The sequence below is a fragment of the Liolophura sinensis genome, chromosome 6 (assembly GCF_032854445.1).
Source record: "Liolophura sinensis isolate JHLJ2023 chromosome 6, CUHK_Ljap_v2, whole genome shotgun sequence".
Taxonomy (NCBI): Eukaryota; Metazoa; Mollusca; class Polyplacophora; order Chitonida; family Chitonidae; genus Liolophura; species Liolophura sinensis.
This window is the reverse complement of record NC_088300.1, coordinates 41,391,902-41,417,446: the sequence shown is the minus strand read 5'-3', so window position 1 is coordinate 41,417,446 and position 25,545 is coordinate 41,391,902. Positions and strand designations below refer to the sequence as shown.

The 25,545-nt window shown below is 39.3% G+C and overlaps 1 protein-coding gene across 1 annotated transcript; it reads right to left on the bottom strand.

Moving 5' to 3' along the window:
* Positions 1-20: 20 nt before the first annotated feature.
* On the bottom strand, positions 21-24,480 carry LOC135468364 (uncharacterized). The gene is made up of 9 exons (XM_064746573.1): positions 23,997-24,480; positions 19,342-19,463; positions 8,138-8,262; positions 6,911-7,149; positions 6,635-6,688; positions 6,179-6,317; positions 4,219-4,334; positions 3,790-3,862; positions 21-3,559 (listed from the first exon to the last, which is right to left on the bottom strand). The coding sequence occupies exons 1-9, from the start codon at positions 24,039-24,041 to the stop codon at positions 2,970-2,972; spliced, it is 1,503 nt and encodes a 500-aa protein (XP_064602643.1). The 5' UTR covers positions 24,042-24,480; the 3' UTR covers positions 21-2,969.
* Positions 24,481-25,545: the final 1,065 nt, after the last annotated feature.

The window sequence follows — 25,545 nt, the reverse complement described above, 5'->3', positions numbered from 1 at the left end:
GGCATTTTTGGTTGTCTGGAATGTGTGAAATGTTTACAGATACATTTACACCAAAACGGCAGCCATCACTCCCTGTCGTCAAAAAGCGAATTTCGCGTCGAAAATTATTGAAATACCTTGTGTCGAAAAAAAAAACAAAACAAAAACAGACTGGTCGTATTTTATTTTATGAATGCTTATACTTTTTTTCAAGTCGGTTATTTTTGCTTCTTTGAAAACACACAGACCTGATTCGGAAATCTTGAACATATTGTCTGCCTGAGGAAATCCCTCAGTCTTATCATTAAACGTTTGTGGCAGTATTTCAACAATATCGTATCGATCAAAGGTAAAAAAGGAATACAACGACTTTCACATGTTATTTTACATCAAACGTTTATTCCACACGATATATACAAATAACCTATGCATTTTACCAATGGCATAAAACATATTCTTAACACTTGTACTAGGGATGTCCATATGTTATGTACAGTCAAGTTTGACAACATAAAAGTATGCTTCAAATTATCTGAATAAACACTGTATACAGCAAACATAAAAAAAACACCTGAAACGAACGATTGCTAGGATCGGGAAACTCCGTGAAGTTTTTGTATGCCTAATGATGTTTCATCAAATTTGAACCAAACGTTGCTGCCGTTACCACTGTAGCTTATTTTTTTATTTCCACGTAAAGAACACGCTCAATGATCAGGTGTTTCTTTATACACTCGTGGAATCCTTGATAGGTTTAAAAACTATTGAATTCAAGAACGTTGAAGCCACAAACTGCAAGTTGAAGTGTGACGTAAGCAGTACGGCGCTGCGTGACGTCAACAGTACAGGACTGCGTGATGTCAACAATACGGGACTGTGAAGTCAACAATACGGGACTTCATTAATGACACATTTACAAAAGCAGCTTTTCGTGGATAATAAACCATGTAAGATGCTATAATAATACATCTGCGTCACATTTTCTATTTCTGGTATGAAAGCTCGTGGTAGGTTGATGGAATGAAAAGTCGGTCTTGACTACGATATAAAGATGAAATATTTAGCTTAATTATACTGAGAACACACAATCACTCTTAATCACTTACGAAGTGATTTATGCTACATAACTCATATTGTTTTTATAATATCCGTTTATTACTGACATTAAGCAAACCACTAACATGTAGGTATTAACTGTGTTATATATGTAAAAATTCCTTAATTTTGTAAACCAGTTAAACTTGTTCAATCAAATTTAATCTACACCTCCAGCAAATACCCCCCACCCCCACACAAGAACGTTGGCATAACTTGTCAAACGAAAAACATTAGATGGTACAAACTTAACACTTCAAGTATTCATTCATATTGAAAAAATGTACGAAACAATACAGACAATAGTTTTTATCGGTTTCCTTTCGTGCATTTTGGGCGACTTTCTCGCAGATGTATTGCTCACGAATATGGGTCAGTGTGACCTTTATCAAATGCCTTGCCCCAGACACCCTTCAGAAAACTTCGAATTTAGCGGTCTAGACTTTGTTTATATGAGAAGTCAAGAAAATATTGACGTCACTTTCAAACCCATTTCTGGTTTTAGTAACGTGGAATGCTGGATATCACATTTACTTCATTGTTCACAGCAGACTTTTAAGGATACAAATGTGTGATATCCCATTCACTAAGTTAGAACTCCGTCTTTCCATCTATTCTCTACTCAGCGTGGAAAAGCTGCACAAAAAGCAGGTTTTCTTGACATATTAATTAATTCTGATGACACATCGCTTTGTTATTCGTGAATGAAGAAGCTATACAGGATAGACTGATAGAGCAGCAGAACTCAGGTAAGAGCCATTTCTGAGTAACTTAACGGATGTCGTTTCAACATGGCGATATGAACACATAATTACGTCAGGCTGATCAGACACTTGTTATAATGGCATTCAGTTTTAATAGGTTATAAATCAGCCAGAAAAAAACGTCTGATTTCAAGGTTCATTTCATAATGAAATACACAAGCATTACCACTTCCCTGATGTTTCACGAACTAACGCTTTCTTTTTCACAAATGTATTGCGTCACATCAGCTCTTTGTTCGGGTTTCAGCCTCATTTCATTCATTTACTGTTCTGTCGATGTTGAAATACATAGTGAATATTCCGGCGCCGTTCAGCTGTCATGACTGAGAGTTGCACATTTTAATCCATAGTCATCTGCACTCTTAATATTAAAGTGTTACTTTTAACACTATAAAGGTCACGAGGAGTGACTGCACTTTCATACAGTGGTAATGTTTTAAAACTCGCCAAAGTGTTCACATTCAAATTTTTGAACACTTTTGAAGAGCGTTGAAACATTAACACTTACTAAAAATTGGTCTGATAGATGGTCAGACACTTTAGTTTTTAAGAAAATGGTAGGGTAATACAAAAACCTCGTGATCAGTGGAATCCAAAGTCACCATGTACTGTAGAATAGAAGAAAATGAATGTATCTTGTTGATCACACCGTATAAAAACAAAAGGCTTGACTTTTGAAATCTTGACCCATTTGTTAAAAAGTGTATCAGCAGTTAGGCTCGGTACTAACTTTAGTCTGTACTACTGTCAGTCTGTTAGAACAATACTGCTGATATTGATATTTAAGCCTGGCTTAATCTTTAAAGCACTTCTCAACAACCGGCCCCAAGAAGATGAAAGCCGATAATAATTTGTGAACAGGTCATGGTAGGTACACGGATTGAGAAACATTTGGAATAAGGCATTGGAGAAATGCCTTATCTACTGATGTAACAGATTTTTGTACATAATCTGAGGTAGCAATGTGACTATGGACACAGATATAACCACTCGGAATGTTGGAGGAGACCGATTCTCAGGAGTTTGGCAAGTCCACGACGTCATCATGACGGAAGCTCATTGGTAACTATGATCTGGGTATCAGCAGCGCCACCTATATTATATACTTTGGGACATATCCCTGAATGTTCATCACAACTTAGTGGACACATCATCCGATATAAATGCCGGGTTAACATGTCCTGAGATTCCTAATCCTCCATTGTCAACCTCATCCTTTGATTGCGCCTTGTCTTTGTCAGATACCGGAAGTGAAATCTCAATGGCTGTATGTTCTGATTTGTTCTCATTGTTCTGCTTCTTTTCCGGAATATTCACAACCGTGCTTTGGTTAGCAGTGTGGACATTATTCGGCGAAGTCTGGACAGCATCCGGGTCTTCGGTTTGTTTAATGGCCTTGTGACTGGAGTCACTCTGTTCCGTATCTAGAGATAATGAGAGAGCACTGTCTCCAGACAGAGATTTCGGATGGCCGGTTTCTGTGCTGACTGTACTGTTGTTTCGCTTTCTTAGCTCACCGTCGGACTGCTTCTCTTTGTCGGCTGTCACTTTGTTTTCCGTCTTTTCCTCCTCTAGCAGTTGTGGGACACGAATGGGGTTTTGAGTACTAATTCCATTACTCAGCTTCTTACTGGCAGGTTTCTTCTCAGTCATCGCTCCAAATGTGAATGATGCGAAAGACGATAAGGCATTCTTCTTTCCGTCGTTCTTTGCTGCTTGCACTGCAATCCAAAATAAAGAGATGTAACATGGAACTGTTTTGCAAGATGTGAATGACTGGACTTTGAACATTAACTCGAAACAAAATGTTTCATATATTAATAGGTGCTGTACAAAAACATCCACCTTGTAAATTAGTGTAAGGAATGATCCATTTCCACGACCAGCAGTAACAAACACTGGTCATGTGATTGTACAGTGTGTCATGTATATATCAGTTATGGTATCTCACCCAGACACAAGTTTACTTTCCATTCGTCCACTCCACTCTTCAAAGACAAATCTTTTAATTTCCGTATGCGATTCTGAAAGGATAAAAACGATATATATGGTCAGATTGTGTTTACATGTAGAACTAGAACGATTTTAGTGACGACATTATAGGATCATTTCAAAACTTATCTAGAAGACTAAACATTTTAAGCTCATTTTAACGTTTAATCTTACATCAACTCCCTTCCCCCACAAACGAACAAACAATCAAAACAATCAAGAGACAAAAAAAAAACAATAAAGCAAAAATAAAAAAACAAGAAAACAAAAAAAAAAACAACAACAACAACAACAAACAAACAAACGAAAAGCTAGAAACAAATCGAGCGTTCATTATCTTTGAACGGAGATGGAAAGTTAGGAATCCTAAAGAGTAAAGGCGTCTTACCAAGGCCTCGTGTAATTCTTCCCGAACCTCGTCAAGAGTAATCTCAACCCTCTTCTTGGACTTGTAGATGAGTACCAATTTGTAATGTTCGTGGTCCAATATGGCAACCACCAAACCTAACAGAAACAAGGCGAGAATTCAGGTGATGCAAACAGTATATGGAATCAGGGAAAGAATTCATGAAGAAAGCGTTCACACAGCTACTATGGCGACCATGACTAGTTAAGGCAATCCACCTCCAATGTTCCACTGGACCCAGGCTCCATTGAAAGCTGATCCAGTAAGACACACCCAAACTTTAACTGGGGTAAACTCAGATTCCAGAGAAAACTGATGAAGTAAGTCACACCCAAACTTTAAATGGGGCAGGCTCAGATTCCAGAGAAAACTGATTAAGTAAATATAAGCGTCATGTCCGACTTTGTATACCATTCGAAGTCCGTAAACGGTGTTCCAAGTGGGTAATAGCAAGATTCATTTCCAAAACAACATTTAACACTACCTCCCAAAGACAAAGGTATGTAAAAAATTATACAAATAGGAAATAAAGCCGGTAACACACAAGAGAGAAGCAGTCATCAGTTTTCATTGATGCCGGGCACAGTGGATATTCCAGGCATGAATTCCATATCAAAGTTCAAATTCGTAGTCCATGAATGAGTTCCAGGTCAAATAACAATTTAACAAGGTATCTCAATCGCGCTTTGATTGCAACTGTTCATAAAGGCATCATGCAGATGTAATGAGCATGGCTGCCTTTAAGGCCCCTAGTACCAGGTTAAACGGTATTAGATACAGTTCGTTACAGACCTTAACCGAACAGATTGTGATTTAAAAGTAACGGACGATTACGTCATTCTCGTTAATATGTAAGGATCTCATACTACAAAAGGCGCCATCTATGATGTTACACATGACATGCTGGTCTGTATAAAAACTATCTCCAAGATGGACGGTTACACCCAAGCCACACCCTAACTTTAAACGTTAGTAGACTCGTACTGCAGAGAAAACTGATCCAATAAGCCATAACCAAACTTTAACTGAGGTATACTCAGAATGTAGAGAAAACTGATCCAGTAAGCCACACCAAAATTTTAACTGGTGCTAGACAACGTACTGCAGCGAAAACTGATCCAATAAGCCACACTCAAAGTTCAACTGGGGTATACTCAGATTCTAGAGAAAACTCATCCAGTAAGCCACACCCAAATTTTAACTGGGGGTAGACTCAGATTCCAGAGAATCACACCCAAAATTCAATTGGGGTCGACTCAGATTCCAGAGAAAACTGGTCGAATAAGCCACACTCAAAGTTTAGTTGGGGTAGACCCAGACCTCAGAGAAAACTAATCCAGTAAGCCACATCCAAAATATAACTAGGGTAGACTCATTATATCACCTGGACAGTTATGTGCTCATAAGGTTAAGAGGCGATTCATGAATTCGCACAAAGTACCTATTATCACTTAAGAACATGATTCTGTGTATTTTAAGGCATTAAGTCTTTATTAATTTCAAGCAGTCCCTGTTTTCTATACCAGCTAGCATTATTTAGTGTACTGGTGCATACTTGGTATGAACGAAATGGAAATGCCTAGCTTTGGGAAAGTATGAATTTTACTTAAAACTGGTGAGAGGACGCAAGGTGTCAAGTAATGATGAGGCTCAGAGCGATGTCCCCCTGAGTTTGCTAGGCACCAGTGACAGCTGCTGTATGAGGTGGGTCGAGATTTGTTACAGCACCAAATCTTAATAATGTCGCATAGGGAAAAATTAATTTGGGTCTGAGGTCACTTATTTGCGTACAACGCCAAGACACGAATGGAGGTTGATCCCTCCAAGTTGAATCGGTAAAGAACAATTTATTGACAGAAATATCAGCCTGGCTTGGTGGGCGAAATTTTAAACAAGCAGTTTTTCGTTTATATCTGATAAATTTCAAAACTATTATACTTACTGTTGACAACTCGAAGAACTCTCCATGGCACGAAGAAGCTCAGAATAAAGGCGGTGTTTTCTATTGGTCCGTTTGTTAGACCGTCGAGAAAAGCCAAGTCAAGGGCAAAAGAAGCCAGGACAACAAATGCATCAAACATCTGTGCGAAAAAAATTGGAAGATTGTTACAAATATTATCCCAGCATGAATGTCACAGTGCCTAACTGGTCGGGGATGTGATGTATTAAACCTATCAGTAATTAAATTACAAATCAAGAGGTTACATTGTTAATTCCCACAGCCAAAAATACATTCAACGATGTCAAACGTCCTACTCTCACTTGTAACAAAGAATGTTACGATTCTGATATTACAAGACATAATAATTAAGTCATCTAGACTTTGTCAAGTATGAAGTGACAAGAGTTCGGGAGATAGCGACCGACTCCTGATGTTTTTGTTCTATGCATTACTCACCTCCAGTTTCTTTGAAAACATTTCTTTTCCAAAAAAGACAACTTTGAAAATAACCTGCAAAGGAAAGATAAACACTTCGATTAAAAACACAACTTTGAAACACAAACACAAACCGTAAATGATAATTGTTTTATGCTTGCTTGCATCTCAACTAGGTAATTGTCTTGACACACTATCAGAAAACATGAACTGCAGATAATTAATAAAACAACTAAATCATGTCACAAAATCATAGCTGTTACAATTTAGGACTTGTTCGATTGGCAATATACTTACGTAGACAAGAAGAACGCCGAGTATGGCGACGCTGGCAAAATGACAACCATGGGCGATCTCCATGGTGAGAGGGAGCGGGTGGCCGTCGGCAGAAGCTCGTCGGTGGACGGAGTGAGCCACATCCGGGGCCCGCTCGGTGGCAAGGTACGAGTCTGTGCTGTCGTAGCTTGAGTTACTTGGGGCCTTTTCATAGTCACTTCCATGAAAGTCTGATCCATGCTGGAATGTGCTGAGAGCATCTGGAAAATAGTAGTAAAAAATTTGTTTTTATGAGAGAAAAGAGCTGAATTGTGATGTCGAGTTGTTGTTTTGAAGCAAAGAAAATAACTTACATGAAAGATATGTCAGATAAAGGTAGTAATAGTGATAGTTAGTAAACGGTCACATGTAACCGGTAGAATCCGGCCTCTGGTCAAGTTACCTCAGTCAAAGTTTTTTTTAAGACCAGTGGTCTGCTCTATCATTACTCAAAACGTTGTGTTGTCATCATATTTAATAAACAATAAGATCAAAAGAATGCAAAGGAGTCAGAAATCCAACAGAATTCTGGTTTATGCCGGTATTGAATAAGGAAGACTACAGCATGGAGAGTAAAAGCAGAGCAGCCGACATGGAAGAAATACAATCTTGCCTAAAGTCACAATTATTCATTTATTCCGCTCTAGTTAAGTTAAATCTAGAAAATGCAATACCCTCTCTTTTTTCTATTTTGATGCAAAGGCATACACTACAGGACTGGACAAAATAATGCATCTGTATGGCCAGTGATAACTACAGGACTGGACAAAATAATGCATCTGTATAACCAGTGATAACTACAGGACTGGAAAAAATGATGCATCTGTATGACCAGTGATAACTACAGGACTGGACAAAATAATGCATCTGTATGGCCAGTGATAACTACAGGACTGGACAAAATAATGCATCTGTATGACCAGTGATAACTACAGGACTGGACAAAATAATGCATCTGTATGACCAGTGATAACTACAGGACTGGACAAAACAATGCATCTGTATAACCAGTGATAACTACAGGACTGGACAAAATAATGCATCTGTATAACCAGTGATAACTACAGGACTGGACAAAATAATGCATCTGTATGGCCAGTGATAACTACAGGACTGGACAAAATAATGCATCTATAAGACCAGTGATAACGAAACGTTTTAATTATAGATATACTGAATTGAAAGGTTTTGAAAGGAATTGAAATATACCTTTGACGGCGTGGATGTCCAGGATGAGCTCTGTGATCACAAGGCAGCAGTCCAGCACACAGAGGGCCACCACCAACATCAACACATACTTCCCGTGTAGCACGCGCTGACCTTTCACCCGAAACCTGAAATACGTCAGAGAAACGGAATCATTGGTAGGTTGTTCAGGTAGGAGGACCCGCCCGCTGGGTGCGTTTTTGTGTCACTGGGCCACCAACGCATTCATCACTTTTCACAGGTTCGCAAGGTCAGATATCAAACTTTTGCACTGATGAAGAACTTGTGTGACTATATATAGTGGCCCTGTGTTGTTGTGACACTCGTGTACTAGGCATGCACACCTCTGCCCCTGAAGATTTTCAATTTATTAATTTTTTTTATTTGATTGATATCTTACGAATCAAACATATTGCCCTTTTACGAGGGTGGACAGCATTATGGTTGGAGGAAACGGGGAGAGCTCGGGGACCAAATGCAGATTGCAGATAGACCGCGATAGAGGAAGCAAGCATGAGCTGGATTTGAACTCACAGCGGTGACTTCGAATGTCTTCATAAGGTTTGTGGGTTTTAGGTTTTTTTCGAAAATGCAGTCAGTCTGGTTCTTTCATCAACATTAAAATGGCGAAAGAATGTACTGAGTAATTTATGGCCGCATATCTGTGGATATTAGAAACTAGCTCTGATTCTGTGACATAAGAATTCTGTATTACTTGAATGTAACATCCAACCATCATGAAGAAATCACCAAGTTTTTACTTTCTGTACAACATCTCAAACATATCTCAAGGTGGGTATTTGGAATTTTCAAACACAAGCAAATGTGCATTGCTTTTTTTCATTTAATATGTGTTTGAACTGAGGATATGTGTCATCTACTAGATTTATTGTATGTTTTTTGTTTTACTTGGGCATGAAAGTATATTCATACTGCGTGGCCACATTTCTTTACATGTATTTATTTTACCTACTGCATGACACAAACTATTATTTCGTATGCTTATGCCCTATATTCCAACAGGAGAATAATTACTATATTATAGGATGGATCGATGAAGACACCCTTAAACTGACTGTGAATTTGCTCTTCAGTCACATGTGCTTGTTATAAAGTTAACCATATATACAACACAAGTGTTTGGTTAAAAAAAATACTGTTAAGTCAAGAAAACACTTAAAAACTTAGTTGAACATAAAAAATAGTTTATGTGTACGTTGCATTAACGGCTATATCCTAAAGTCTGTACAGCACGTCTTTGCTCTCTTCTTCTCTTATTGATAAAACACCGCCAAGAAGAAAAATTGCTCTTAACACATTTACAGAGTCTCCAGCGGGGATGTTGTTGTTTGAGATGTCAGCTACTAAAGGACTAGAGTTCATGTGGTCAGATAATCTAGCTTGCACAGTGTAAATCAGGACCACCGGCGCTGTAAGTGCGGCTTGTGGCGAGCCGAATCACGTCCAACAGCACGTGATTACACCGATAACCAATCAGTGTCCCGCGATCTATGGTTCGCATTTCTGTGGTTGACGTCACGTAGTCATCAAGCCACTGATCACATTGCCGTTCTTTTATGCGAGCGTATCAGTAAGGGGAATAAAAATAGCACAGCATAAACTGTTTCCAATGTCAGAAATAAAGTCGCAGAAATGTGATCTTTTTCAAAAACACAATAGGGGTTGCGCAATCAGTAAAAGGCCGATTTTATGTCTCCAAAGGGTCAGTCATATCCTGTCACCAAATATACCCAAAACAACCTCATAAACCAAGATTCCCAGGATCGCCCGCTGTATAGGCATCTGGTCGCATTTTGCTACTTGCGTCATAAAAGGACATGCATTTGTCAACATTCTGTGGCTGACCATATGCTTCATGATACAATACAGAATTATTTCTATTTAGAGAGTCAACAACTGCTATCATCCTCAGGGAAAACATCAATATTTGAATGTCCGACAGTGAAACAGCTATCTCGTGTCCAATCACAGTATTGGCATGAGTGAATTTTAAACTTACGACTTGAGGTCTCCGTGGCCGAGGTGGTTAACGTGCCAATGACACAGGAGCCTGTCACAGGAGCCTAACACACGAGTTCAAGTCCAGCTCAAGCTGGCCGTAGGCGGGAAGGTCTTCCAGCAACCTGCGAACGGTCGTGAGTTTCCCCGGGATCCGCCTGGTTTCCCCCTACAATAATGATGGCCGCTGTCGTGTACGTGAAATATGCTTGAGTACAGCGTGAAACAACAATCAAACAAATAAATGAACTTACGACTTCTAGTAACAACGCTCTACTAAATGAGCTACTAAGCCAGTTGGGAACGGATCGTTTTGTTATAGAGTCTTCTTTCAAACATCAAACGCTGAATTAAACATACATAAAAATACCAACTTATTGGAAAATTACACGGTGCGAAAATGTTTTAGTTTCTAAATGTTCGTAAAGTTATTTACAATCATACATGTATATATGTAGTAAATGGGTAACGAGGCGGAACCATCCCTCTTCCCCCTCCACTTGAAAAACGGACATTGTCTATCTTCACTGCATCATCAACACAACGAATTTGCCCGAGTGATTTGAAAAGCGAACAAGTACATCATTTTTCTCCATGGTCACAATAACATAGTCACACTTCTATAATATTAGTCGTTTGCCTTCAGCTGGACAGAAACTTAAAGACTTGAAGGTTATTGTAAAGCCCACATCTGGATATATCAACTGGACCCAGAGAAAAGAAGTAAAATGACCAGCTGTATAAAACACACGTTCGTATAGGTTTTCTGAATGTTGCAAGGCAGGTTGTTATGCAGACGCTTTGGGAATTATTGCGGACAGCCCTGGTTAGGTGTTACTTATGCTTCAGAGATAAACTGTTATACTTAGAACTGTCAATTCAGCAGAAAGTTGTGTGAACATTACATGACAGCGTTACTATACGTGTCGTAAACTATTTAGCGGATGTTGTGTGGCAAACCTGATTATGCAATATACATTACTTTGGCATCATGTGATCTAATTTTAAGTATCACAAAATGTAATGTTACCAAACTGAGTGCATTAGCTGTAAGTAAATATAGTGCTGAAAGACCAAGTGTAAGGAATACATAAGGCTGCGTAGGAAACCTCAATCGGACAACGATGCAAAGCTATAGAGACGGTATCAAACTTACAACGGAACCAAAGTGTAAAGAAAGAAAATAGTATACGTTTCGGGTCAATAACCACCGTGTAAATGTGATAAGAAACTAGCCTGTCAGTTTTATCCCACACGATGCATAAACAGCCATAACCCCTAGTTTAACGGACATTTAGCCATAAGTACAGTCTAATACGGGACAAAGTATGTAATAACGCTGTGAATCCACCCATGGAAATAAGTTTGAGCACGGACTAGACTAAACCAAGTTGTAAACACCGGCTTAAAGTAACAATGGAGCAAACATGTAAACAAATAACCAAACATGCCTATAGAAAAGACCGGATTAACTATTAACTGTAAAAAAAAAAAAAAACGTTGCAGAAAACAGTCAAATCTGTGAATTCGACAAAAAGTCTAACAATAAAAAGTTTTAAGTTAACAACGGTGAACATGAAAAAAAAAACTCTGAACAGATGCTGAGTCCCAAACAGAAATGTTTCGTTTTGCGGTTAGTTTAAAAGCGAAATTTAAAAACTGATACAAAAGTTGTCATTTTGAATCTAATGTCGCTTAGTTGTGACATCACTGACATGTGAGTGTAAAAATTGAGTAATCATCTTTAATTAGTCTTTAATTAGCGTGTAAAATGGTAATGCATAAACTTGTGGTCAAATTATTTTTGTTTTTACGCAGACGTTTTCGAGCTAAATTGAGCATGTCCTGATATGCGGCTAAAATTGGTGAAGAAGCTCTCTGTTGGACGCTACATGTGTTCCTGGAGGTTTCCTCTTCATAAGTAAAAAAAAAACATTGCTTCTGTAAATAGTGAAAAGACAAATGATCGCTTTGAAGCCAGTGAAGCATAAAAAGTTTATTGCCTTCCCATGCAGGAAAAAATACTGTCTCGTTAGTTAATGTAGATTTTGAAAAACAAATGTGTGAGTGATGATTGTGTGCGATTAAAACATGATACCTGTGATCTGTATTAATAGTGATAATATGAGCTAAGAAGATTTCAGTGGTAGGTAAAACTTATTAAACACTTGTCATTTAAGTGTGCGACTCTGTGGTGTCATAAATTGTAATATTAACCGAAGGGTCGTTTGGGTGTATAAACATGACACCATTGAGTAAATTATGCAAACCCCCCACCTCCTCATCAGGCACTAAATTACCCATCCCCTCCACCCTCGTGACACCACTGAATACGCACACAAATACTCCACATGGCACTTCGCGCCTCACACACAATTATCCCACATGACACTTCGCGCCTCACACACAATTATCCCACATGGCACTTCGCGCCTCACACACAATTATCCCACATGGCACTTCGCGTCTCACACACAATTACCTCACATGACACTTCACGCCTCACACACAATTATCCTACATGGCACTTCGCACCTCACACACAATTATCCCACATGGCATTTCACGCCTCTCACACAATTACTCCACATGGCACTTTGCGCCTCACACACGATTACCACACACCCCGCATCATCTAGCACATTAGCCCAACCTCGCCCTAACCAAAGTCATTTGTGCATTATGACACAGCTTAGGTCCTATTAATGAATAAAGCATCAGCTTACTCTAGCTATGTGGAAGGTAAATAAATTACCAATGTGAAAAACAACAAACAAGGCGTGTAGCTGAAATCCAACCATTACAGGTACACTGTATTTTGTAACAGGAAACCAGCCTAAATTTTATAAAGCAAAAGTGTTATTATTCCAGAACCGTGATAACTGTAAACGATCTAATGTATCACAATAGGGCCGCAGTTTCAAGTCCTAACTCTTTTATCACTAAAGATAAAACAAGCCCCACTGTATCATGTGATCTGTGAAAACTGACAGGTAACTGTTTTTTATCACACTAACTACATCATTGGCGTCTGAAAGATGTCTCAGAAAAAGTGATTTAGAATAGACAAACACTGAGGAGAACTGAGGAGCTGAATTTCTGTGAACATGAGAGGTAACTGGAGGAGAGATGTGGCATTTATGCCTCTGGAACATGGTGTATGCTTGGGGTCTAACGTCGGGACATGGTGGGACAGGTGATCGGTAAATTAATGTCAACAGAGGTTGCCTAACATATTTCACAGGTCACAGGATACAGTAGGGTTTGTTTTCTCCTTTTACGCCAAAGCAGTTCGAACTCCCCAATAGGACAACTATCACAGCTGACACTGAGGTATTCAAAACAATTTGCCAACAGAACTAATGACACCATTTCGCAGGCAACCAAATCAGCATACATGTGACTGGTTAGTTGCCAAAAACAAAGAGGCACCAGATGTAAATGGTTTCAAGAAGAATTTCGGGGTAAGAAATCAGAACGAAGTTTCAAACTGGAAGTCCTGAAATAGGCCCACTGTGTGGATGATGGAGTATATATATATCATGATTTCGGCTGTTCATACGGGTGCTGAAAAGTCCCTGGCCCCGAATTACTGGGACCATTTGCCAGCAAGCACTCTTTTGTCGTTGCTCTTATTTTAATCTCCATGATGTATTCTTTTATATCAGAAACAACGCCAGAGTTAATGAATCTTCTTATGTATTTCCACATATACCAAGGTTGTACTTTTTGTAAACCATGAGGAAAAACAAACAACTTAAACTGAATGTCAAGCATTCCAGACACACTAGTTCATAGAGGGAACATGCCTGTGGTTGGCATCACCTAATTCACAAGATCTAAGACAACAATCCGGGTGTAATAATCTGGTAGCAAGTTCAGAATCTCTCCAGGAATGGGGCAAACCTTGAGAGGAGACCATTGTTATTCCTTCTACAAAAACACACAAGATCCACCATCTACAATACATGTAGTCTATAATTTTTTTCACCACCACATTGTTCCACTGCCAGTATGTCATCAGTGTTGACGTGTGAGAGTTTTTTTTTATTTGATTAATAAGGAACTGCGCTCATTTGCCGTGTGTACAACCATGACACAGAATAGCTTCTTCGTTCTCCTTTTTCCTCTATTTCACGTCTTAATTTAACCATCACGACTGTGTATTTTTAATAACTACATAGATGGCCTATGTATATACTTGCCCCTAATTCAGTACCCACATGCACAATACCTCACAGTAAGCCTGGTGTCTCACACAACAGGTTTCATAAGTCATAAGCTAGGTTTCTTATCGCACACAGTAGGTTTCGCACCTCACATAACTGATAGGCATCATGCAAATATGTCAGTCCGAATGTTGCATTCAGTTAAGGGCGATACGACATCTGGTTCAAGTAATGGGCATGTTTAACACTGAACCAATTAAAACCAAGAACAGTCCACCCATAACTGCTAAATGAAACCAAGAAGTAAACATGTAAAAGAAAGATGATATCTAAATGTGGCGCATGCGTGAACATGGACCACTTTATCAGACTAAAGCACAAAGTGGTCAATTATACACAAAAATGGCAGTTACAAGGACGCTATTTCATACATCGTTCCTATAAATGGCACTTCCGTTCACAGTTCGTTCATCTAATACTTATGTGCGTATCAAAATGAAACAATCATATAAAGCGAAGCTTTTACAATTAAGGGCAACACGCATGCACAGTCTATGTACATGTAACTCGTTCAACAGTTACAGTATGTTAATTTATTTATTCAAGGTCGACGAGGATGATAAAGATACAAACAATGACGTGATTTATCGGCAAATATTTTCGTGTGCTATAAAAAAACATAAAAGTGGGAGACAAACTAAAGCCTACAGTTACAGTATCGATTAAAGTACAAGAGAGGCTTTTCTTGCGGCCCTCGCTGGCCAATTCTTCTATCGCGTCGCTCTCGAAACGTTTAGGTCCTTGACAAAACATGTCTAATGCAGCTGTTTCTGGTCCACACGAGGCTTTAAGTCAGAAGATTTGTCAAGTATCTGGTTCAAGGCCGTGAGTTTCTTTGGTCCCACCACAGCAGGCTACTTAATTTCTGGACTGACCCCTGGGGCCTTAGGAGAACTATGCTTTAAAGCCATTTTTACGCCCCAAGAAGAAGGCCGAGAAGCTGTACTTTTATATGTTAGGGCACCTCATATACTCTGTGTTAAGAAATAAAAACCAAGCGTTTCAAGCATCCTTTAAGTAAACAAAGAAACCAAATCCTTGTTGGCTGGAATCTGTGATACCAAGAATGGTTATTAATGCCTACCTTTTGCACGTGTGTTGTTGTTTAGGGTAGCACGATTGCCGATACTTATTGTACACGTGTGCCGGAATATCCCAGGAGGATTGCCAGGTTTTGATCTCAGAACTCATTGTTCGTGTAGCAGACACTAGCTTCGTTCGGTCCACTCCTGTCTTCTTCGGACGCTCTTACTGGCCAGTCCAGATTGCACTTATATTTTATTTCAATCAACTCTTCTTTCTCAAGACGTTCATCACCATTTGAATGACGTATTAATTTGTTGTCGAATCACCTTACGGCATGTTTGTTATGGCAGCCCATTATTCGGATACATCACTAATAAAGAAACGGACGAGCGCACTTATTTATTACTTTGTTTCCGTTGTTTTAATAAAAGAAATATGTACAGATAGATGTATGTTTCCACAGTGTGTATTCTGATAACGCATTGTCCGCGCCAGCGGGAGATCATTTCGATCGTGATGTTGTTAACATGCACTCAGCCCTCACTCAATGTTTCGGCTAACTTCCTTCTCGGGAGCTTGCGCGCTACAAGACGGCTCGAGTTGATGAACGATCGACACTGCATCTCAACCCAAGACTTATACACATTTTTATAATACTGTACTTTAATTAATTATCTATCAATTAACTGTCATTAAAATTACTAAGCAGTAAGTGAAACAATAGTATTTTCCGTATTTATCTGTCAATATTTGTTTATATCTATTGTTATTGTCGTCGTTCGCCAGTTTTGATACATTGTGCATTATTATCTTGCAACTCACAAATTTGGCAAGTTCCATTTAGTAAACATTTGATTAGGCATTTTTGGTACAACGTTCGTATAATACTACTAAAAGCCGATTTAAATACACTGTATTAAATATTTTGTTAATACACCTAACTTTTTAATTTCCATGGTTTGGCTTAATTTACAAAATCCTATGTCCTGTATTAATAATCTAAATCTATAAATTATAACATCAGTTTGAGGACACGGAGTCTAACGAGTTATGATGTTGATGAGATCGTGAGAGATAAAACACGGGTGAGAAAGACTGGTTACCTGTGTCGCTCAGGTGTTCGACATTTAACACATCATCGATATGTGCATATCAGCCCCTCCCTAATATCACATCGTCCCAAAAAGGTGTTTTACAAGGATTACAGAAAAGCTTGAGGTGCATTAATTAAACAGGATATTAAAGCTGACAGGTAATTAAAGGTAATGAGCACCATGTTAAAAAGAGGAGTTGCTCTATTCTACTAAGACATAGTGCAGAAATAGAAAGGTTAAGTCTGTGCGCAAAGTCGTTATCCAGGGATGATATTGTAACGCAGATTAACAAACAAGATTATTACCTGTATTATAGGAATGTTACGTAATCAAAGTCCCGTGTTTACAGGTAAGTCAGTCTCAATGATATATGTCACACAATTTTATTCCATTCCATGATTACCATAATTAGTATGTCTTCATTGTTGTTCATGCAAATCTATCAGATCATTATATTTCGTCACAAAGGTACGGATTACTGATGAACAATATCATATTATTATGACCATTGCAAAATACCTAAACCTGACAGAATATGCAAATGTTAAACTCTATCCTTAATATGAGGAGAGCTTTAATGTAATAAACATAACTTATCGTTTTGTATATATTTGTTTACTATTCTTTTATATGTTTTGTAAATCTAAACGGTGCAAATATATGCACTACGCCACTCAGCTAATACAATCAACTGCATTATAATTGCATAAAAGTAATTAATCATGTTGTTAATTAGTAATTGGCACGGCGATGAATAGGATGTTCTGAGTAAAAAAAAATGTTATCGAACCTGTACGGCACACTAAGCAGTGATTATTGTTGTCATGGTACGAGCACGGTGTAACGTATCCGTGTTTTAATAAGAGATGTATATTGGAAGTAAAACCATGTCAGACAAAAGTACATGCACTACCTCCCCCCCCCCCCCTCCAAACAAACACACCAACCTCCCCAGTCGCAACGAAGCTGAACACTTTCTAACCTGCCTGATTATTAGCCTTCTGAAGTCGAAACAAGCAAGAAGTAGGAGATGTTCTTATTTTTTTATTTTTTTTTTGTTTTTTTTTTTTAACAAGAAACGATTAGGGGATGAGGAGGGTCAGGTGTAGGGATTTGCCCGTCTTGCTGTTACACGACACGTGAGGTAACACCATGTGACATTAGATTAGGTTATAGGGTGTGACTAGCCGTCACAGTGGCCTGTCATCAGTGGCTAGTCATGCCACAGGGACTGTACTGAGTAACAGCCACTTAACAGGTAGTGAAAATACAGACAGTGAAATCATTTAACAACTTATATACAGCCGGGCAAGTAGCAACTACTATAACTGGGTATTGAAATAGGATAGTGAATACACAGTAATACAGACGAATTGGTATAACAAAATATGCAGTAATACAGACGAATTGGTATAACAAAATATACAGTAATACAGATGAATTCGTATAGCGAATATACAGTAATACAGATTAATTAATATAGCGCACATGTAGTAATACAGATGGATTCGTATACACGCCTGTAGTCTGATAAGACATATAATGACTGGAAATTATAGAAGGGATTGTAAAGCTCCTGACTTACCGATACCTGATAGTTTTGTTTTGTCAGAACAGATCTGGTAGTTTTACTTTAGGTTTGTTTCCTATCGTGTTTCAGTCCTCTGCAATCCGACAAAACCTCGAACGGTATCACCTTACGCGTCCACGAAAAAGTATACAGACTATTTATATGTGGTATAGTGAGATGTGTTCTATTAAGTATCTAACATATGCTTAGCGACACCACAACAGGTCATTCTGTTCGACGATGGCTGACAGCGCCACGTAGCAAAAGTGACTAACCGACACAGTGACACTGGTGTACATTCACTAGCGTTAAAACCTCACTAACTTTACCACTGTAACCACTATAACCACAGGGAATAACCACTTGGTCATGGAGACAGATATCACCAAAACTGTTAACCGCAATGCGGCGACAAGATAGTCTGACCATAAATGATGCTTTCTTCCTAACTGGTATGAGTCCGTATCCTGACGTTGTCTTACACATATAAGCGACACTAACCGCACGGTCCACACAAATGATATACCATTTTACACTTTACAAAACTGTAAGTTTTTCAGTCTACAGCATGGTATATATGTGGAAATATCTACATATTTGTATGGCAAAGGATGCATTTTTTCACTTATATACGACAGCGGTCAATTCTGTTCGGTACTTGAGTCGAACTTTCTCACCGGTACCGGGCACTTGTAGTTCTAACTCAAGGTATATGCCATATTGTTGGAATGAAAGTGGTTCGTGTAAGACGAATAAAACGGAGCGATGTCGACCTGTTATTTGCGTGAGCACCTAAACGAGTCGGGTATTGTGTAGTTGATTTATTTATCTGCTTGGTGTTTTACGCCGTATTTCAAGAATATTTCACTTCCACGACGCCTGCCAGCATTATGGTGGGAGGAAACTGGGCAGAACACGGGGAAACCCACGACCATCCGCGGGTTGCTGGAAAATCTTCCCACGTGCGACCGGACAGGAAACCAGCAGGAGCTGGACTTGAACTCATAGTGAAAATGTTGGTGAGATGTCGAGAGGTAACACTGGAGTTTAGAGAACATCAGAATCCTGGTCGAGGATTGGATTCAACCAACATCTCGGGACTCCTGGCGATTCAAATGAAACACTCTTAACCAGGTGGCCACGAATCACGACCCCAAACTACCACGGTCTTGAAAGTGTCCACATATCCCACGAACTTGAATGAACAAATAAATTTAATTCGAAATATAAGAAATTGCTGTTATAAAAATGTGAGGGTAAGTGACTTACTTGTTCCATTTCGTCACAGGGACGGTGTCGGATTTCTTGATCTCGGCGTCTAGGTCGTGAGTGATGTTGTTCTCATTCCTAGCCAGATTTCTCACTACACCCACCGACTGTTTGGCCATCAGCTGAAAGTACAAAGAAACAACAAATATACCATCGTCATCCTAGGGCATACGGTGGGTTTCCCCGTGCTCTGCTCTGTTTCCACCTACCATTATGCTGGCCGCCGTCGTATAAGTGAAATATTCTCTAAGTACGGCGTAATACATCAATCAAACAATAAATAAATACGGGGACAAGGAGCTGAAAACCATATGTTTAGTAGCATATGCATCTGCAGAGCTACTCTCTACAATTAAGCGTGTACGTGTGGTACACATCACAGTGGTAACTATCCACATCCACGTAACTGTGTGTACCAACAGCAGGCCTAAATTGTAATTTATCCAACAGTGGTGCAAATTTCATTAACGACATATCCCAGAATTTCATTAACGGCATATCCCAGAATGTCATTAACGTCATACCCCAGAAAGTCATTATCGACATACCCCAAAATGTCATCAACGACATATCCCAAAATGTCATTATCGACATACCCCAGAATGTCATTATCGACATACCCCAAAATGTCATTATCGACATACCCCAGAATGTCATTAATGACATATCCCAGAATGTTATTAATGACATACCCCAGAATGTTTCCACTTCTCTACAGGCGGTCTGATTTACGATTGGAGGAAACCTGACAGAAACGTGGAAAACGCCCGCCCTTCGCCAGGTAAGTCGCCCTCTGACTTAATACCGCCACGAAACCAGAAGGCGCTGGATTCGAGCGTGAGACTTCGTTGTCGAAGGGGGAAGGGAAAGGCCATAACTTATCTTAGCCAAGGAATCCCCTTCAAGCACATGCACGTCAGCAGTGTATGAGTGTGCCGCTGCAACTACCACCGTTTTATTACAACAGACATTCGGGCACAATTAAAGTTCATTTTGGACATTGTATATGCAACTCTGTAAACATCACATTCATGTGACAGTGAACGTTCCATCAGACTCACAATGCTGTTTAATACTGTATACTACCAGAAGGTCGGTACAACAGGCATTCCTTCAAATTCACTGTATACCCGTATACATAAAAGACTACACGATTATTAATGTAACTACAAATATCATTCCAGTATGTTCGATGTGGTTTTCGCATCATATATTAAAAAGTAATTGCATAGCACCGTATAGTTCTTTAGTTCGGAAACTCACGGAGTTTTAAATTTTTTTTTTTAGTTTTCAAATAATAAGGATATCATGATAACACACACTTGCAAAGTGAACATTGATAGTTTTTGTCCCGGCTTTATGGTTAAAGCGGACGCACATTTTATAAGGATGTCACAAAAACATGTTTTCATTTATAAAACTATGCATGCTTTGACCTCATCAAAAATAAGACAGCACTGACCTGGACAAAAAAACAAGCTCAGATAAGCGATAGCTGTGGAATCTCCCAATAGTCGATGTCGTCCTAAATACTCAGGCCCCAGTCGTTAAGTGAATGTCGTCCTAAATACTCAGGCCTCAGTCATTAATTGAATGTCGTCCTAAATGCCAAGGTCCCTGTCGTTAAGTGAATGTCGTCCAAAATACCCAGGCCCCTGTCGTTAAGTGAATGTCGTCCTAAATACTCAGGCCCCAGTCGTTAATTGAATGTCGTCCTAAATACCAAGGCCCCTGTCGTTAAGTGAATGTCGTCCTAAGTACTCAGGCCCCTGTCGTTAAGTGAATGTCGTTTTAAACACTCAGGCTCCAGTCGTTAAGTGAATGTCGTCCTAAATATTCAGGCCCCAGTCGTTAAGTGAATGTCGTCCTAAATACTCAGGTCCGAGTCGTTAATTGAATGTCGTCCTAAATACTCAGGCCCCTGTCGTTTAGTGAATCTCGTCCTAAATACTCAGGCCCCAGTCGTTAAGTGAATGTCGTCCTAAATACTCAGGCCCCTGTCGTTAAGTGAATGTCGTCCTAAATACTCAGGCCCCATTCGTTAAGTGAATGGCCCTTGTGCGTTAAAAATGTCAGATATTTGACTGGCGACCAACCAAAGATAGACAAATGGAACGACTTACAAACTGTTTGTTGTAGTTAAAATGCTTGAAATCGTGGAAATCAGCCGAATTTTAAGAGAGGTCTATTTATGTCGTTTAAAACATGTCGATTATAGACTTCCCCTCTGATGCGACATCGTTTTGTTGAAATGAAAAGACAATGAATAGCATTCATAAGCCTGTAACGTTAAAGGATTCTCTTTCATAAAATGTTTGGTGCAGGTCAGCAAAGTCCATGTATCTGAGAGCATGACATTATAACATTATGAACGGTATGAAAATGTCTTTTAATCATCTTATTTCACGTTATTGACATAACTAATGCTTTGGAAGAGAAACTTTTGGACACCTTCGGAAGATACACGCACGCACAACGACAGAGAGCATTAAGTACACACGTATGTCTCAGGCGTGTCGGTGATGTATTACGTTTGATTGGTGCGCCACCAGTCTTTATTACATAAGAATAAATCTTAACATTCTGATACACGCAGGTGTTTTCCGGTATGAAGGTTTGCTTTTTGTCCAGTTTATCAAGCGCACATAGGCGTATTTACCCACGGGTATGAAAAAGTGTTTTCCTGACAGGTAAAGCCGAGTTTTCCGAAACCGGGTTGACACAGCTGAAAAGCTGGTTTCATCCCCCGCAAATAACTATTTCAGTTCGTTACAGCCTGTGCAAACAGTGTCACAGCTTAAAGGATCAAGTACATTGAAACGCGAATAGAATTATTCAAGAGATGACAGGCCGTATTCTGGTAAAAAATTAAGGTTTTAAAATATGCGCGGAATGTAAATTATCCTGATTTTCGAGAAAGTATGATGAGATATACACTCCACTGCTCTTCTTATGCCGCCTCTCCACCTTCGTTGTCAAATAGTATGATCGTTAAGTTAGCTGACTAATAAATTTCAAATGAATGAATGAATGAATGATTTCTTGGGGTTTTACGTCATTCTTAACAACTTAAATTATCTCCACTGTATCAAGACGTTGACACCAGATATGACACCGATACCCAGTCACATTATACTGACACAGGCCCAGCCAGCTCTCTTTCCTTGCACTAGCCTCTCGGTGCTGAGGTCCAAACGAAGCAACAACAAGTACCATTTTTAAATTCTTTGGTATGACTCGAGCTGGGTTTGATCCGGCTTTTCCCGACTTCGAGTGAGTGAGTAAGTGCTTGGGGTAAGGGTCTGATACTAATACGGGTCAACCAGTAGTTGCACTATCCCCTTCCTGCTGAACGCCAAGCGAGGTCCCGACTTCGAGGCGAATGTTCTAACCATTAAGGCCCGTTCTCATTCGATAACATTTGAATGGAGAGTTCGACAAAAACCGCACCTAACATGGTTTGTCATGTGAAGGTGTTTACTGTAATTTACATGTTGTGTAATTTCATAGTAGATCTTGACAGAGATAAGCCATAAATTGCTCGGTTTCTGTGAGCTGTGCACCAGTGTGCTTTTCCAGTACAAGCGTTTATATCGTCTGCTTCTTCGGACATGGTTGTTGGCAAGCTTTTATTGGTAAGACAAAGGGGCGTAACTGATCGCGGAAAAAACTGAAGCAATTTGATTGGTCAGTGTACGCGATTTGTAGCATGAAAGAAGAGCTTTCTCTATTTCTTTCGGCTAGCTCACAACTCGTTGAATGCGACAAATGTCGAAACGATTCGGGTGTTCTCACATTTCGACTCGGTTGTATGCTACAAGTAGGTAGTACAAATCACACCGTGAAAACGGGCCTTGAGGTTACCGAAGCAGTAATAAATTTCAAATTTATTATTGACAATTTTCAGGAGGGTCTTAAATGATACATTTTGCTCTGCTTAGATTAAATATACCACATAATATATGACAAAGAAAGAAGAAATATATATATATATATATATATATATATATATATATATATATATATATATATATATATATATATCGAAATCAGCAAAAATTGGCATATATACCAACACTATAAGACATATATATATATATATATATATATATATATATACATATATATATAATACCTATCGGTATTTAATAGGAACTCTCTTTTGTCACAATATATTGTATATGACATTAGTCTAATTTTAATTTTACAAACAAGTCAGTGACATATACGATATACGAATGGCTGGTATACGAATACCTGTTTCAACGCAAAGATGTTCTGATACATATAAATGAATTTTTGGCATATATCGAATTCCAGGCAAAATATATCTGTTCCACACCTGTATTTTCATCATTAGATATCAACAGATGTGGTTTTAAACAATTTCACATTCCCAGTTCAATCGGTATTGTGTATCACGGACCAATGATAAACGCTACTGAACGCTGTATAAAAGTACTCTTAAGTCAAAGACAGGCATCAAGGATTGCTACATTCACTTGTGGTTCGATTTCAAGACCGTTTCCTGTAACTAGACGTAGTTATAGGACTACTCGCCACGATATGGCTGAAATATTATCGCTATTATTATTAAGCCATAATCATTCATTCTATAACTAAACAATTAATTACTGATGTGCATTCTGACTTACTCGTAACACTGGGTCAACCACCTTTCTGTCGGAACCCCTCGGCATGCTGCTAACTGATGACAGGAATTCCTTATCCTTGGGTTACGGACAAAGGTAAAGATAGTTTCCAAGAAAGCTTTAGTTCCAGCTATGACCAAACAACCAAAAAGTTACATTCTATTTCTGGAAGTTATCTGTGACTACAGGTACTGGAATACGCTCGGATGTTTCACGAAAGTGTGTGTGTTGACGTACGCCTATGTGGGCTTTCAGATGTCCTTGAACCCAATCCGATACGCCTCGATAAATCTCTTGACAACTGAGAAGAAGAAAAGCGCCCACAAATTCTATACTAGCTGACACATTTGTGCGGAGTAAGTTGACGCAATTGTTTCACCAACAAAGACACCGTATAAATATTCAGTCAGTCCAGCACAAACTTCGTTTATCCAAATACGTAAATTCTGCGTAGTATACAGGAATTATATCACTCTAATGTTGCAGTTTGCGAAGTCCTTAGACTTTCCGTACGTGAAGGCCTACATTGCTAGCTCAGGTAGCTTGACTTTCAACGCTAGTGTACGGGCTAATACTCAGAGTCCTTATTACACTTTCCAACCAAAGGGCGCTAAGAAATAATTGGAGGAACGTTTGGGATTGGTTCCGACTCACGGAAGCTTGGGATTCACTCCGGTGGCGCCCCCTGATAATGTGCATGTAAAGTTCACTGAGTTGTATAGTAGGCCACATAAGGCTCGATGCTCTGTCAATGTGAGAAATCCTGACACCAAAGCAGAACAAGCGCGAGGTAATCACCAACAGGTCAGATCGCTTAACCACAGTTTGGGGAGAGTAAATAACGGAGGCCCTATCCTTTTATTCCCGCAGTGTTTGAACCGAGGTGATTCATCCACCGCCTAAACAGGCGTTTATACGTAAACACACATATATTACGCCTAAAGCGAGTTAGCCTACAGCATACTTTAAGTTGACAGTGACCAGCCACTGACTCTAAAAGACGTAATAACTATGACAAAATGCAGGGTTATAGAGAAATGCCGCACCCCAAGCCCCACACATCAGTATAACCCTAGAGACACAACACAGGGCATTCGTTTCAACCCGGGTTAGATACACAGTATACAGTGTCAAGTGATCTATTGACAGTCAGTATACCGGTAGTTGATTTTTCCACAGTACTGCTACGATAAGTAATCAATTTCCATAATGAATAAGAGTTACGCCACAGACAGCACGTGCTAACCATAATGTAAGGATGATAGCGCGAATGACACCAATAGTGTAATAATCAATTTACATTACACTATGAGTAGTAATTAGTCATTCTGTGAACATTAATTGTCTAATAATAGTTATCTACTTCTATGCTAATACACTTTGTGTAAATACAGTTCTGTTCAGGTAGAATTTTATGGTGACTGATAGCGTCCATCCACATCACTTAGCGACCTGGCGGAGGGCGGGGTATTATTAAAATCTCGACCTCCATGCCTTACGCGTCCTCCGCCACACCGCGGAACACGCTGAACCGCGCCCTCCGCGCCTTCCG